Source organism: Parus major, chromosome 2 (assembly GCF_001522545.3).
Source record: "Parus major isolate Abel chromosome 2, Parus_major1.1, whole genome shotgun sequence".
Lineage (NCBI taxonomy): Eukaryota > Metazoa > Chordata > Aves > Passeriformes > Paridae > Parus > Parus major.
The window spans coordinates 138,095,736-138,112,911 of NC_031769.1; the positions used below are offsets into that span (position 1 = coordinate 138,095,736).

The window sequence follows — 17,176 nt, forward strand, 5'->3', positions numbered from 1 at the left end:
TGACACTATAATTCTTATGTTATTTCCTCAGAAGATTAGGACATGAAGATGTTGTGACTTCAAAATAATTAATGACTGTTTCTATAAAGCCAGAATACAGCCATTGGTTGTCAAAAACTCATTTCAGATGTTGACATTTCAGAATCATAAAAGATAATTATATTTTATTTTCTTTCTCTGTAAGCTACATTCATTCTTACTCAAGTCACATGGTTAATTTATTAATAGAGATCCAATCATTAATGTTTTTGTTATGAAAGTAGACAAGTTGTAGCCTAAGCAAAAGCTTAAAACACACTCCAATTCTGAAATTTGTGAGAAAGCCACACTTCCTTCTCTTTATGAAAATTAAGGAATAGACATTGCAGAGCAACACTTAATGATTATTGGCCAGTAATTCACATGCTTTTAGGTATGTGCCCACAATATATCGTGTATAAGCCAGGAGGCAGGCACTGTGTAGCTGATGTGAATTGTTTGTGATTGTAAGGAGTCCTTGTGCACAGGGCTGTGAGTTATCATGAGACTGGGAATTGTCAGAGCTGGTAAACAAAAATAATGTTGTTTGTGAGCAATCAGTTCTGAGATTTTGACCATGAGCTCTACTTTCAATGGTAGAAAGAATGTTAAACATTAACAGTACTCAACAGTATCATTTACTGATCACTTGTGCTTGTTTTCTAAAAGTGATCTTCAAATGTGACCATCCTGGGGTGCCATGTTTGGTTGATCTCCTGCTTTAGGCTTGTTGATTTCCCAGGGCACCTTTCCTGAAAGATATTAATGACCTTTCTTCCCCACCAAAAGAAATATAGAAGCCAGATTTACAGCTATTTAAAATGTGAGCACACATCTTAAGGACTGTTCTGGTTTCTCTTGCTCATGGAAACTATTGTGGAGTTTGAAAAGGTACAGAGAATGTCAGCTGGAACTTGAGGCTGGAGAAGCCTCACAAACAGAATTAGAGAACACTTAGTTAAACCCCAATATAAGACATATTTTGTTTTATACAAGAGACAATGAATTTGCTGCTTTTTTTTTCAACAAATTTGAACTTGTTGAAGAGGTTGTGAAGGCAGGTTTATAGGGAGAATTAGACAAATTAACAGCCAAGAAATCAATAAAAATACATTATATGGAGCACACAGGTATGTATACCTTAATATCTTTACTGCAACCCTTGGGAATCCTGAGAAGCATCAACAGAATGGAGAAGAAAGTGGCCAGGTTTGCATGATCTTCCTACCCAACATCTCCTGCTGCTTTTGAGGGTAGAGTGCAAGTGCATGATTGTTCTGACTCAGTGGGACATCTTTTGTACTCTTAAATATATCTTTTTTTCTTTTCCAGCCTGCCCACTGGTAGTTAAAGATGGCAATAATTTTGCAGGTACAGTATTTTTGTGTTCATTTTTGTTTCTGATTTATGGAATCATTTTCATTACATTATTTTCACAGTGTTAGACAATACATTTCCCTTTGTGCTAACAGGCAATGAAACTCTTAGGTACAATTGATGTTGTCATTTTTTGTTTCCTCTAATGCAGTATCAATTTAAATTAATAAAATATATCTTTTCATACCTTCCAGGATTTAAAATGATGGAACTGTTTGGTTTGGTTGAAAAGGAGTTTTCAGCTGTGGAAGGGGTGTCCATGGAACCTGGTACATTTAATGTTTTCCCATGTTACAGACTGCACAAGGATGCTCTGGTGTCCCAGCCTACCAAGTATGTATTCACATAAAAATACTCAAAAACCACAAGAAGATAATTTTCTAGTGTAGTCAATTATTCATTTCAGGGACTAGTATTTTTAAGTGAGAAGAGCAGAGGTGCTAATGTATATTTGATCTAATGATGAATAGGAAAATTGCTCTGACCCTTCAATCAGTTTAATTCAAAAATAACAATTGCAGGTTAAAGTAGGTAAGCCCACTGGCTATTTTGGTTTTCCCATGAGCCCATTTCAGGCTTGTGTCTGTGTAACACCTGGCAGTTTCATGCAGGCCTGTGTCTGGGCAGATTGCAGTTTGCAGCACTTTGTGCAAGGCAGGCTGAAGTCTCATAGGGTTCAGCATGTCCTTGAAGCAAGGGTCAGAATGAGAACCTGCTTCACTTTTACTGCAGTCTATGTCCTGCCATTGGTTATAAAGGCAGATTAATCCCCTAATATTGAAGTGAGTCTGTGTGAACCCTGTCTAGTACCTTCCTGGGAGGCAGGACATCTTTCAGTCGCAAGGACTGTATCTTGGGAGGGTTATGGAAGAGGCCACGAAGAATCCCCTGACTGAACTTTTGCAGTCATTCCTCAGAGAGGAAGTGATGGAAACCCTGTTTTGTGTATGAACAGTGTCTATGTTGTGTTGGGTTCCTCTCAGTGCAGACCCCTGTTTCACATTAAGTGGCACCAGAGAGAAGCAATGGCTCTGATGGATTACATGTGGGAAGGTGTAATGAAAAGTATTCTTTAGCTAAGATTAATAAGAAAGAAAAACAGTGGAAAAATGAAGGTTTATATTAGATACCATCAGAGTGTGTGATTATCCAGTTGTGTCCCAGTTGGAGCTGTGCTTCTTGGTGCTGTTTAACATTCTCCTTGTTTTGTTTCCTCCTGGGCCTAGATGGGCTGAGATGTCGAGGGATTAACATTTCACACTTCTTTTTCCCTTCCTGCTTCTTTCTAATTTGATCTGCTGCCTTTATATGCTGTTCTCTAGCTGCCACCCCAGTCTTACTGCTTCATTAGGCTTTCACTCCTTTTCATGATTCAGAGAACACCTTTCTCTTGATGATCCACAGGTATGTCTGAAAAATACCACTTGGCTTTGTCACTTCATCTGTGCATTGAATGCCATTAATTTTACTCTCCTTTTTGAGCTCTGTATCCCCAAACTTTGTGTCTAACCCACCCTGCTTATTGAATTGACTTTCATTCTTGTACAATGGTCACACTGTAATTTTTTTTTCTTTTACCTATGGAGTTCCCTCTCTCTATGGGAAATGGGCAGTGTAACATCACATTTGATCATCTGCTGACACTCTGCAGAATATACTGATGGAATATCATGTTAACTCTCTTTCCAGCATGATTCATGTCTATACATCTTCTATGTGCCAGAAACACTTAAGAAAAAATGGGTGATATTTGGGCAAAATAAATTGTTTGAATAACTCTTGAGACTTCTTTCAGATCCCCTTACTATGGTCTTAAGGAATCAGACTGATTAACATTTAACATACATTCAGTTGTCTCAGACACTTGTCCAAATATTTCACTTTGGGATTTGACAACAAAAAGACAAATTAAACTGGAAGTAAGAAATAAGGAATTTTTGGCAATGACATAAAATAAAGTACTTATTTTATCATAAACTTCCTCTATCTTCTGCATAAATTCTAGGAAACCAGATTGTATTTCAGCATGTGACCTGTTCTGACTTCACTTTTATTTTTATTAGCTTTGAAATGTATAAACTCCATTCTCTGTATTTTATAAAGCTTCCTATAATAGTCTGTCACTCCTAATTTTAATCCATTTATAATGGTTTAATGACAAAGGACATGTCTATTGAGACTGGTCTTCCAAGCAATTTCCATTTCCATTGTCTCCTAAATCAGACAATTTCAAAGGTCTTGAGAATGGCTATTGTTTGTTAAAAGCTTTAAATATAATTAATTTCAACTTTACTTCCAGCTGACTTCTGATTTGATCTTCAAATTAAAAAAGTGTTAAATTTTAAGGTCAATTTTGTAAATTTCAAGGGAAACAATAACTTCTACTTTCTTCATAAGCATTCTTTTAGAATTATCAGGTTGAGTAGCTTTTATAAACACTTATGTCACTTCTCAGTCTTGATTTATAACGAAATATACAGAGTAATGAAAAGCATGCCAGGTGAAATTCTGATGAGTAAATCAGATTTAATGTTGTGTCAGTTTCAAAGACATTATTTCTCTTACAGGTATTTGCATCCTGAAGGTCTCCCTTCTGATTACACCATCACCTTTCTCTTCCGGATACTCCCGGACACACCACAGGAGCCATTTGCTCTCTGGGAGATTCTAAATGAAGCATATGAACCTCTGGTTGGAGTTATTTTAGATAGTATGTGTTCTGTGTTTTATCAGTGATTTTAACTGTACAAATGATTAATTCTATGTCTAGTTTTATTATTGCCAATGTTTCAATCTGCTACCAGAACAGCCACCTGAATCTGGCAGGGGTTAATCTCTAATGCATGGTTTTAGATTTGATTTAACTGAATTTAATTTGGAGTTAGAGTTAAATTTTGAGTTAGCTGCTTTCAACTGGATTCCAAGGGTCTCTGATAGACTGAATTTGATGTGAAGTACTCATCTGCTTTTAAAATTCCCAGTACTTTGGATCTGATTCTGATTGAATCTGTCTTGATATAAGCCAGTGGTACTGGGAGCATATGTAGAGGAAATGCAGTCTGACAAAAAGCAGAGTTAGAACCACAGAAATGAACTCTTGATAGCTCTTCATTTCTGCTTGGTTTTACTTTCACAGTTGTGAAATGGAGATTATAATTTACAAGGTTTTACTGTTGAGAAGATGAAGCTACTGTGATTCCAGTTCTTCATAGCTGCCAGTTTGTCACCTTTAATAGGTGGGAATTAGGCATTTAGATGGCTTGAAGAAGAATTTTTCTTGTCCAGCTCCCACAGAGAGCTAATGGGAGATAAAACCAGGTAGACATGGGTGAGGTAGACTCAGAACTGCTGGTCCATCCTTCCTGTCAAACCAAGAAAGAGCATTTCTTTGATACATCTTGTTACTTCCAGGCCAGTTTGTTGCTAATTAATATGTTTTGCTAACATTTGAGCTGTCTTCTTTGGTCTGCTTTGTTAAATGCAAATCTACTCTTTCAACTATTGTATCAGGACTTTTTAATACAGAGCACTTAATTTTGATCTCACACAGATGGTGGAAAAACTCTGACTTTCTTTAACTATGACTACAAAGGAGATTTTCAAACTGTAACTTTTGAAGGTCCTGAAATAAGGAAGATTTTTTATGGGAGTTTCCATAAGGTTAGTAATGACAATAGGGAAAAAAAGCACTATGAATAAAAGCCTATGAGTTTTTCATTTTTCAAAATCATGTTTCATGAGGTCAGTTAGTGCCAAAAAAGTGTATTTTGCATCACCTTCCTTACTACCTTAGTGTCATAAGTCTCTTTGCAGTATTAGATTAACATTAAACAAATCATAGTTTCTGTCATGAAGCTAATGTGTTCAATTTTCATCTCATAATTTTTGCCTGTGTTTTAGAGTTCATTTAAAAACACATATCTTGAAAAGTAATTTAGAAATAAATCAGTTTTTCTTTTTAAGGTTTTATATTTCTTTAAGATTGGCAGTGTCACTCAAAATAAAAGTTCAGAAAAAAGTTCCTTTTTTCATCAGTTGTAATTTTAAAATATATTTTAAGAGTTATGACACATTTAACTTTCTTTTGCTACTTGAGAACCTGTAACATTCTTTCTGAAACCAGGTGAAGCAGTTCTGGGGCTGTAGCAGAGCTTTTGTTGAGGGGGGATACTTTTGTTAAGAAGGTTTTTTCCTGATGTTTGGATCTTTCCTAAACAAAGCAAGCAAACAAAAACCTTGAGAGTTTGCTCGTGGCAGGAGAGTTATAGCTAGTCCTCCCTACTGGGAGTGTCTCTGCTGCATCAGCGAGGGACAACAGAGTGTGATCAAGGCAGAAGGAAAGCATTTACTTGTTGTGCTCTGCTTGCTGTACTGCATTTGATGTGATTTGATTTTTTCAGTGTAAAAACTTCAGTATGACAGCTTTTGCTGTCAATGTATAATTTACAAACTAAATTTTACTGCTTAGTTTTGGCTTTTGCTTTGGCTGGCTGTAATGGTGAAATCCAATACTCTGTACAAGGAATGGCCACATAAATCAAGGGTTCTGTGGGATCTGAGTGGTATAGGAACATTGATTGTGTGGACCTTCTGTTGGGACAAATTATTTACCTATTGAATAAATTATGTTAGTTGCCAATTTCTTTGCAGATGTTCCAGAAGTAGAAAAATAAACTAAATTCATTAAACAGATTACAATCATAGAATAATTGAGGTTGGAAGGGACCTCTAGAGGTCATCTAGATTATTTGCTTTGGAGTGTTCTTTGAGTTTTATTAGCAAACCTGGAATTATGAGCTCATTTCAAAAACTGCCCCCCTTTTCCCTGGGAAAGGACAGATATATCCCATATGCTGCTTTGTGTGTTACAGCATCTTCTCTTTTGCTTAGTTACATGTTGTTATCAGCAAGACCACGGCCAAGATAATTATTGACTGCAAGGAAGTGGGTGAGAAGACCATTAATGCAGCAGGGAACATCAGTTCTGATGGCATAGAAGTGCTGGGGAGGATGGTGAGATCCAGGGGACCAAGAGACAACTCTGCACCGGTGAGTGGAATAGTAACAACTCTTTCTAATGTTTAAAATATCCTAAAAAAGCAACTGTTTGGGAACTTTGCAGTTAGTTTCAACTTGAAGCCAAGCAAATTCATATTTTAAATAGTAAAATCCCTAAATAGAAAATAGAAAATAGCATTAAATAGGAAATAGCTTTTCAGAAATTCTGCAAAAGCCTGCAGTAATTGTCAACATGGGCACAATCTATTTTTTATTATTTTAATAAATTAAGTAATAAGATCATTATTATTGAAACATTATTCTCGAAAACATAGGTAAACACAGTTGGCACATTCAGATATGACTTTTGTTCCAAATGTAATTATATAGAGTAATACAATCTATAACTCCTTTGCCTGGAATTATTTAAACTTTGGGTTTTTAAATTTTTTGTAATTCCCAATGTCTGTTATTCCCTTTGATTCTTTGTTTGCCCCTTAATTCACTGTCTGTTCACTAAAAAATCGAACTGGTTTGGCACAGACTGTCCCCAAAAGCTCCCATCTTGGTATACCTAGCTCTTTTATAATATAAGACATTTTATGTGTGAAAGATCTCCCCCTCCCCCAGTTTAAGTGCTCATTCATTCCTCTGAAATTATTCTCCTAGAAGCAGCAATTGATTATTCTTTCTGCATGACAACCAATGTGACTCTTTCCATTTTGTTTTCTTTGGGGGAATTTGACTTTTTGGTGCGTAGTAGTGTTTGCTAATTTTCCTTGAACTTTCTTGACCCTAGAATGAGTTCAGCAGAGAATGTGAACCTTGAATCAAGGATTGACTTGAATAGGAATGAGGTTTCAAATATGTATTTACTTGTTAATATATGAAAATACTTTTGTTTTGTAAAAAAATAAGCCCTCAGAATATGTCTCTGTACAGAAAGAAAGAGCTTTTAGGACTCAAGTTGATGGATAATAATTATATGAAGCCTGGAAAGACAATTACACAGAGAAACCTTTGTAGTCACATTCCAATAGAAGCAGAAAAAGACAGACTTAGGAAATCTTGGAATTAGAGAAGCCTTTGTAAAGAAGTGAAAAGAAATGTGTCTTTTGTTAGAACCTAGGAATCTATAAAAAAAAAAATCAGAGTGCCCACTCACTGAAAAATTTGATTTTATTCAGATGAACTGTAAAGCTGACATAAGATCAGAAATGTGTAGATGAAGATGAAAATACTTTAGTAGGGTTGTCTTCTAGTATTACCATATATAGCAAATTAGACACAAATCAAGAAAGCACCCAAATGCCATCCTCTGAAGTCTCCATTCTGCCCAATTTATTTATATTGAAAAGTACTTTTTTGAATAGTCACATTTAAGAGATCAATGAGTTAGTTTCTTACTCCAAAATTTGGAGGACATTGAAGGAATCTACTAGGAGGCAGGATAGAGGTTCTCAGAACAGCTACTAGATTAGCAGATCTCTTATTTTAGAGATGCTTATTAAATAAAATAAAATAAAAGAAAGCAGTTACTTTGGAACAAAATTGTGGGTGTTTTGTTCCAATTGTATTCACATGCAACAGTTTAACATTCTTGGAATATTTTTAGTGTATTTTTAAAATACATCAATACAGAGCTGTCATTTGAGTTTTGCCAGACATTTTAATTTTGAGGGAATATAATTCTACCAGAGTTTGTTTTTTTTCCCACCAATGTATACAGTGTGAAATGTTAAAATGAGAAAGCAGATATAGCTAGACAGATAGGTAGGTAGGTAGGTAGGTAGGTAGATACATATATATATACATAGAACAGAAAGGGGACTAGGCTCAAGGTGCCTAACCCTTTTAAGATGCCTGAATGAGTCATCTCAGGATTTGATTATAGCAAGAGCAATGAAACCTGACTGGGACATGCAGCAAGTAATGTTTTTGTGGTGGTTTCATACTGACTGACATTTGGGTAAGAAGTAAAAGAAAAACACCCATGGAAGTGATTTCTTTGAGAGAAGCTGCTGGGAGCTTCCTCTGTGCCTGGGAAAGGCCAATATTTGGCCAGTTCTGAGAACTGACAACATTTTGCACCATTTAGAAATCAGATTCACCTCTGTGAATTCCACATTTTAAAAACCACAAACCCGGGAAACTCAAATTGGCGAATCTAAACCATGACAGTTTTCTATCTCTTCAGTGGGATTTAATGAAAAGTCCAACTTTAAAACACTATCTATAATTCAAAGATCTTCTCTATTGTTTCCTCCTCTTTGGATTTTAATTTATTTGCCTACATGTGTATGTCCTGTTAATAGTATTGTCTAATTTGATCTGTTGAGAAACATTTGCAGAACTGTAGCCTGCTTAGATGAGGACTTTTCCACCTTACTGATTCTGCTTGCAGGGCTGGATATTTAAAAAGCAAAATCACTATGAATGTAGAGACTTGTGAATAAACATCTAACAGTAGCAAAGAAAGCTTTGTTTTGGGTTTTAACTTGAGTCAGAACAACCCACGTAATGTTTTTAAAAAGAAATACTGAGTCATGCAACATTTGGTTGGTGAATACAGCATTTCAGAAAATGTCTGTTTGCTCTTTAGTTTACACCAACATACTTTATCTCTATGGATGTCCAGATTGCCTAGTCCAGACAAAATGAATGCATGTACACCCCTGTGTATAAATTTTGCCAGTGCTGTTATCCATTGTTCAGGATAACAGAATAGCTTGGGAGAGATTGAGTTATGGAAAAAAATGGCAATAAACTTAACTTCTGAACCTAGGGTGCTCTCTACAGAACCAGCCCTGGTGTTGCTGCACCCCATTTCTGGGAAGTCTGATTTGCTTAAGGCAGAATCATGCAAAAGCCCAGATATTCTGTGTCCCAGAGCAGTGCGTGCCTGCACTTTGATCTGCTGCTGCACCCAAGCCAGTGAGGCCTCCTGGAGTCAGGAGCTTAGGGATGTGTAGCAAGGATGGAGGCACCTAAGTGGCTCCACGTGGAGCCAACTTCCATTGGACACAGACATGGACAGACTTGCTGCACTCAGGGGGTCTCTGTGGAGCCAAAGTCCAAATGCTGCCTTCATGCTGCACTTCAGCCGTCTGAGCTCTTCAGCACGGTGGCAGCTCATTGTGTCTGCATCTGTAGTACAGCAAATCTACAAACCAGCTGATCTGCTGGCAGCTGAGGAGAATGTCTATTTATATGAAAGCATGCCTTTATTTAAAATATAATATTTGACTTTTATAAGAAAAAAAAAGAGGCAAAACCAAAGGTGCACATATGTAGTTCATTTTAACAGATTTAGAAGCAATGCAGTTATAAGAAAATTTTAAAATTCATTCCTCTGTTCTGATCTTAAAATAATGCCACTGAAAAGAATGGGAACAAACCCAGAGTTCTATCTCTAGCAGCATCTCAAATTTTTGAACATGTGGGGTTAATTTAATGGGATGTTCTGTTCCATACCATTTTCTACTCAGTATGCACATAAACAAGGCATGGAAAAAGAATAGAAATAGTAACAGAAGAAAGCTTCATCTCTCTAGACTGCTTTGTTCAGTCAGGGATGTAAAGGAGATAATTGGTTTTACCATTGAGTCCTATTTAGTATATTGTTTCTGAGTGTCTAGCAGCCACTATTTTTAGCAAATGTGTGTTCTTGCAGATTAAATTCTTGTCCAAACCATATTCCCAGACCTGTGATGGGAATTTTCTGCCCAATGTTGTCACGTGGTGAACAACCTTTTCCCCATTCTTAAGCTATCATTGCCTGGGGATAATATGGTTAAGAGAGGGCATATTCTAAAGTAAAATTAAACTGGAAAAAATGAGAAATATTATTTGTGGCTTGGCTCCAGTGTAAGTAATAGTCTACAGAAGACGTTGTCCCAGATAAAATCTGAACAGCAGACCAGAGGGGTTAAGAGGAATTATTCAGAGAAACGAAACTTTCTTTTGCCTGACTCTAGATGTCTTTTTTGCTATAAAAATATATTGGAAGACACCACTGGGCAAAATAAGGAATTTGAACAAGGAGTGGGGGAAAATTCAACAAATGCCTGTAGCATTTAACCTTGATCTGCTTTGCTTAATTAATATAATGTCTGATAGTTCAGATGAGTTGGTCAGACACGCATTTGGTAAAAGCAGTGTATTTACCATTTAAGTGTGCTATTTGTGGCTTGCTGCTAGAACTCAAAAGCCTTTGTCTAATCTGAGTGCTTGAATCAAGTTGGCTTTGCTTGCTGATGGCTCCATTTTGCACTGATCTTGTATCTAACAGTCATATTGTACATCATCCTTGTTTTGAAACAGCTGCAGTTACAGATGTTTGACATCATTTGTGCTACCTCATGGGCCAATCGAGACAAATGCTGTGAACTTCCTGGCTTGGTAAGAAACCTCTTTCAATAGCTGTAGAATTTACCTTTTATTTTCTACTTCGTTGAGATAAATGTTGTATTGGGAATGGATGATTAACTGTTTTCAAAAAGCCCATCTCTGCTTGGATCACTTGTCCTATTGAAAGTCAGTAAGATGTATTTTTCTAAATCAAGGAGGTGCTTTTGAGTACTGTATCTTAGACTGTACTAAATACTATAATTGTATTACTAATACTAATACAATTAGATTGATAAAATACCTAGCATTTGAAGTTCTGGACATCATTCTTCTCCTATTTTAACCTTTTCATAGAGAGACGAGGAAAATTGCCCTGCCCTTCCTCATGCTTGTTCCTGTTCAGAAGCCAATAAAGGTCCCCTTGGACCTCCTGGACCACCGGTAAGGTTTTATTCAGCTTTGTAGTGCACTGTAGAAAATAGTCCACTGGACACCTTTATTTCAAAACTTGAATATACAACTAATAAAGTTAAATTACACTTTTAAGTGTTGATAAAGAGATAAAATTATATTCAGTCTATATTGAAGATGCAATAAATTATGTAAAGAAGTATTATGCTGAAGCAGTTGGGGTATTCTTTAAACCTGGAACCCTTTTACCTGTCAGTAGCATTAGGTATGTCATAGGTAGTGCCATTCATTTCCAAATTTTTAATCACCTGCTCTCTGTCTACTCTGGCAGATGTGTATTAAATGTAGCTTGGAGTTTAGGCTTCTGAAATACTCAGTTTACAGAATTCTTATCAATTAAAAATATGGAACATGACAATGCCACTTGTGTAGTATATGATGAAAGAAGACTTTTCTGTTTTAAAAGCCCTACCTAAGTACAATATTTATTGGAAACTAGCCCTGGAAGTGCAGGTTCTGAGAGTTCTTGGAGGCAGAGAGGTATGGAAGAGCCATGAAGGGAAGAAATAATAAATTCGTCCTTTATGGAAAGTTGAATTTAATTTTTTTAAAAATTTTCCAGTGAATGGTGAAGTGTACACTGTTGCAATTTTAAGTATGCTTAGTAGTGTCATTTTGATGCACTCATGAAGAGTTTGCTGTGTAGATGTTAAGTAAGTGTGTGTCCAAGTCCCTCGTGTAACCAGGAGAAGCAGATAGTCTCTTGTAGAAGAGACTTTCCCTCTATGTCAGTGCAGTATCTTAGATGGAATAAATCTCCTTTCTCTTTACTGGCTTGTGGAAACTCAGACCAGACAATGGAGATATAGGCCCACTAAATTTTGAGAACTCAATCTCTCATCCCAAGGCTGATTTTTTTCAATTTAGAAAGTCTCTGAGATTGTCCATTATTGGTTTGGTTTGACAAGAATCCTGACTGGCATATTTGTTGAATGGTCATGGTGTTTTTCTGTTACAACTAGACAAATAATATGATTATTATCTTAGTGCTGCCTGCCAGAGTGAGTTTGAGATGAGACTCTCTTGTGAAAAGTTTGAGCTGTGTATTTCTCTGCTCATACTGTGTATGATGGAGCTGGATGCTCCAAGGGCATGTTTTTAAATGAAAGAGCCAGGGAAGAAAGTAAAGGAAAATGTTTTTGGTGTTAAAGTACACAAATTACATGAGATGCATGTTTAACAACAAAATTGACTTGGACATAATGCCTTCACATAGTATGTCCTAGCAAACATTGATCCTCCTGACAAATCAGAGGTCAGGCTTTCTTCAAGATCTGTTCTTCAAGCTCTGCTAAAAAAACCTGGAAAGAAATTCAAGAGGAAATTCACTTAAGACATGCATCTTAAACAAAAATAAATTATTCTGTTCTCCTATTTGAATGTAGGTTATTAAACAAGTATGGATAAAAGTTTTAATTCCCACATTTTAGCATCCAGTTTGTGTTTTGTAAAAAAGGCAATGAGATAATTCACATAAAAAGGTCACTTAAATTGAGTAGTTTGACCACATTTCACAGTAAAATGAAAAATGTTTAAATATTCTTTGTCTAGAAGAATGTGTATTATTATATTTCAAAAGATATATGGGTCAGGAATTGCTAAGGCTTAACCCAGCAGTAAACTAGTGTACTTCTATATATTACATTTAGGATTAGCCATGTTTTGAATAGCATAGTGCCAGGCAAGAGGAAGCTTAAAATCAAGCAGAAAAGTCACTGCCAAGGCAGGGAAATATGTGATTCTAGAACTCAGCCTGCTATAAGTGATGCTTTTTTGCCAGACAATTAGATGGCAGAGCTCTGGGNAAAAAAAAAAAAAAAAAGAAGTTCAAGGCCTACAGAAAAGCAGAGCAAAAGAGTAAAGTTAATGTTCATCTCTGTGCCAACCAAAAGTCAGAAAGTCACATGTGCTATGTCTGGACTGGAGTGCTCCAAGTCATTAAAATGTCATGTGACTTTTCTCCAAGCCAAGGATTCATCTGTTTAAGAGATCAGGATCCCACCATGTAACCAGTTTTAGACATTAGGCTAAAAACACTTCAAATAAAATGCTTCCATTTGTTTGGGGTAGTAACTCCAGAAAGAATTTTTAACCTTTTAGACAATGCATCACTTCGGGTAAGACAAAATGTTGTTTTGAGTTAAGATTATCTGGTAATTTTCATCATGGGATACTGTTTCCATGGCTTTGTTTTTGGCAGAATTTGATATTGCTGTGTGAAGCTCCCCACACAAAGTAAAACTGAGATATCACAGAAAACTAATGCCTGCATTTGAAAAGAATGCTGCAGAACTGAAGAAGGTGAAGGAGACAAAAATATTAAAGGATTGAAGAAGTTTAATTGCAAAAAAAATAAAAAGCTTTCAGTGCAGGTTTTGACTACTAAAAAGAAATGAGAAGGTGTCTTGATAACAGTAGATTAAGACCCATTTCTGGGGAAAAGCACTGGCTATTAAGAAGTTATTCAAAATAAGGGAAGAAGGCATAACATGAATTTCTGTCCAGAAAAAGAAGCAGCACAAAAAAAATAGAAATTTATCACACAGGCTTAGCAGTGGTGGGGAATAACCACCAAAACAAGTTTATGAGAAGTATAAGGGGCCTCTTCTGATATGTTAAATAAATGCTCTTCTGAAAATTGTGTTTTTAGCAAGCAAGGTTACTGGGTTCTAAACATGGACAAGTGTACCAACTTCAGCATGAATCTGAAAGCATATGATTCAATGGCTCAGCATCAGGCTATTCTTAAATATATATTCTTTGTAAAAATGCAGTCCATTTATGAGAACAAAAGGGAGAAAACTGTGATTTTTTTTTAATGTTAAAAAGTTGCAGTTATTGTGCTGAGGAATTTTTAATCTCAGAGCTCGTAGTAAGGCAGAGGAAGAAGGGAGAGCAGATTGGAATGCAGAAATATGAGGATCTGGAATTTCGCAACTGGCAATTGGAATTTGGTTCCATGGAGAACATGGGATGAGATTTTAGGGTCAGAACTGGCCATGGTGGAGTGAGTTGTGGCCACAGAGATGTGGGATAGAAAAAAGAAGCCTGAGGGAGCTGGGAGAGGTAGTGGAAAATTGTTCTGTGACCACACATGTGAAGACCATGTCACGATACATTCATTGAAGAGCAACAGTGCTCTGGGATTTCCAGACATTTCTGTCCTTTCTGCTATTTAAAGTCTCATGGATGATGCATATAAACGCATTTTCTATTCTTGTAGCTTTAATTTAACTGCTGTTATTTTTGTTAGTACTTATTGTAGCCACTAAAAAGTTCTATTTAGTTGTGGTGTCTAGTTGTACAAGGTCCTTTCTGAGTACAATGATAGATGGAATACCTTTAAAGCTCACATTCCAAGAGATTAGGCAATATACTCAGGTGGGGGAAGAGGGAAATTGATACGGAAAAAAATTGTTTATGCTGTCCTAGAACAGAAAGCACATGTAGATGTTGCAAAACACATTCATGGCAGCCATCCATGAATATATGGTACTCCAGTGTCTCAGATGATACTAATAAAAAAGGCAAAAGTTGGTTAATAAATGATGAGCAGATGTAGGCATTGCTGAAGAAAGCAAAAAAGAGAAAAATGTCCAAAAGAGCATTTTACCTAAGAATAGGTCCAAATTAAACCATGGTGTAGGTCTAGCAGACTCTGGGGTTGTACTTGCTGAAAACTATTCCTAAGTCATTAGAATCACAGAATTATAGAACTGTTTATGTTGGAAAAGACCTTCAAGATGATTGAATCCAGCCATTAACCCAGCACTGCCAAATCTGTCACTAAACCATGTTCCCAGGTGCCACATCTACATGTTTTTTAAAGACCTCTGAGGATGGTGACTCCACCATGTCCCTGGGCAGCCTGTTCTAAATCTTGAAAACCTTTTCTGTGAAGAAATTATTCATAATATCCAATCTGAATCTCCCACAGTTCAACTTGAGTCCAGTTTCTCTCATCCAGTCCCTTGTTACCTGGGAGAAGAGCCTGACCCCCACCTGGCCACAGCCTCCTTTCAGGGAGTTGTAGAGATTGATAAGGTCTCCCCTGAGCCTCCTTTTCTCCAGGCCAAACAGCCCCAGCTCCCTCAGCAGCTCCTCCTCATCAGATCTGTGCTCCAGACCCTTCCCCAGCTCCATTGCCCTTCTCTGGACACACTCCAGCCCCTCAGTGTCCTTTTTGTAGTGAGGGGCCCAGAACTGGACAGAGGATATGAGGTGTGGCCTCATCAATGCTCAGTACAGGGGAATGGTCGCTGCCATGGTCTTGCTGGCCATGCTGTTTCTGATCCAGGCCAGAATGCCCTTGGCCTTTCTGGAAACTCAGCCTTTAACAATGTGGCTTTGGTGAGAACAGATGTGCAGGAGGTTTCAGCAACTGAAAGGTAACCTGTGACCACATTTCCATCCATTTTCATAGCTTTCAGTGTTATTTTGATTCTTACGTAGTGTGCATTCTTGGCTCTAAAAAGTAGTCACATCTGTGTTTAAATCTGTTCCTGTCTATGGCCACACTTGAGAATGTTCCCAGTTTAATTACTTCAGTGGAAGGATATCGACAGGATATTTACTGATTCTTGAATGCTGATTCAGGAACAGGAAGAATCTGTTTGGGCTTCTCTGGATTTCATTTCTTTTTGAGAGTTTTGGTTTTCAGTGAGTCCCATGCTTGTGCTTTACAGGGTGGTCCAGGTGTCAGAGGTGCCAAAGGTCATCGTGGTGATCCAGGTCCAAAGGTACTTTTTATATCACTCTACATTTGACAGATGCACAGGTTCTTGGTTTATCTCTGCTGCATGTAAACCTTGAAATGAGTTCCAGATTGTCTCTGGTGTTTTTGAGGAAAAAGCATAGTGAAATGTCATTGGCATTTGCTGTGGCTCTTTTTAAAACAATTAATTGTCCTATTTGTTCCTTGATAAAAGATACAAAAGTCAGAATGTTGCTTTTGCAGCATAAATCATCGTTTTATTTAGTATTTATAAAGAAACCAGACACTTTAAAATTGAACCCTACCTGCTCAATCACGTTAACTCATATTTCAGATATTTTGGAGTCTATTGGTATTTAATTCTTCAAACAGAAGCTGCCTTTGTCCATATGATAAGAGTTTAACTTATGTTCTGTGCTACTTTAGGGACCAGATGGACCTCGAGGTGAAATTGGTGTTCCTGGACCACAAGGACCTCCAGGACCACAAGGACCCAGTGGACTTTCTATTCAAGGGCTTCCAGTGAGATTGAAAAAATCAATAGGCTTTTTTTTTTCTGTGATCTTTTAAACAGCAAATAGCTTAGACTAGACTGAAATAGCTTTTGGTATTGTGATCAGAATCTGAATTTCAATATTTGAGGTGAAATCACAGATGTGTGTTTGACCTCTAGCAAATGTGGGTTCAATGCCAACATTTCTGGTTTTTTTTATTTTGATCTGAATTTTTAGTCAGCTGAAAGTATTTGATTGCAGGTTGAATGTGACCTGGATATTAGCATCCAAGCCTGGAGTCAAGTGAAAATAAATTGCAGTGGGGGTTGTGACATGGCACCAGACCAAAATGTTAATATTTTCTCTTTCTCTGGCTGTACTGCTCATCACAGATCAGTTCTGACTTGAAAGGTGTACCCAAACAAGAACATCATATTCTCTGCCAAAATTAAGCAATAATATTCATTACATAATAAAATCTATCATCAGAGGAAGTGATAAGGCCTGGAGTTTGCAAGGCTGTTGTGAAATAAGTCACAGAATTTCATCACAAATAAACATTTTTAGAATAATGAACCAGTAGCACTTACCTTGTTTCATACACATCTCCAATAGATGGGTACAGACAAGCCTAGAAAAGGAGTAATATATATATATTTTTTTCTGCTAGTTTTATTTTTCAAAATTTACTACATTACAATACAAATTCATCTGTTTTCCAACTTATCTGATACTAATGTAAAATATAATAGTT

At 36.8% G+C, this 17,176-nt stretch overlaps 1 protein-coding gene across 6 annotated transcripts in view; it reads left to right on the forward strand.

Annotated features, from left to right (window-relative positions):
• The window catches only part of COL14A1 (collagen type XIV alpha 1 chain), a 114,539-nt gene that overhangs the window by 75,685 nt on the left and 21,678 nt on the right, over window positions 1–17,176 (forward strand). For all 6 annotated transcript variants that reach the window (XM_015617137.3, XM_015617130.3, XM_015617133.3 and 3 more), the window contains 9 exons: window positions 1,351–1,389; window positions 1,590–1,728; window positions 3,963–4,105; window positions 4,946–5,055; window positions 6,286–6,444; window positions 10,717–10,794; window positions 11,098–11,184; window positions 15,900–15,953; window positions 16,355–16,450. In XM_015617137.3, the coding sequence (XP_015472623.1) occupies window positions 1,351–1,389; window positions 1,590–1,728; window positions 3,963–4,105; window positions 4,946–5,055; window positions 6,286–6,444; window positions 10,717–10,794; window positions 11,098–11,184; window positions 15,900–15,953; window positions 16,355–16,450 (905 nt within the window). The remainder of the gene's footprint in view (window positions 1–1,350; window positions 1,390–1,589; window positions 1,729–3,962; window positions 4,106–4,945; window positions 5,056–6,285; window positions 6,445–10,716; window positions 10,795–11,097; window positions 11,185–15,899; window positions 15,954–16,354; window positions 16,451–17,176) is intronic.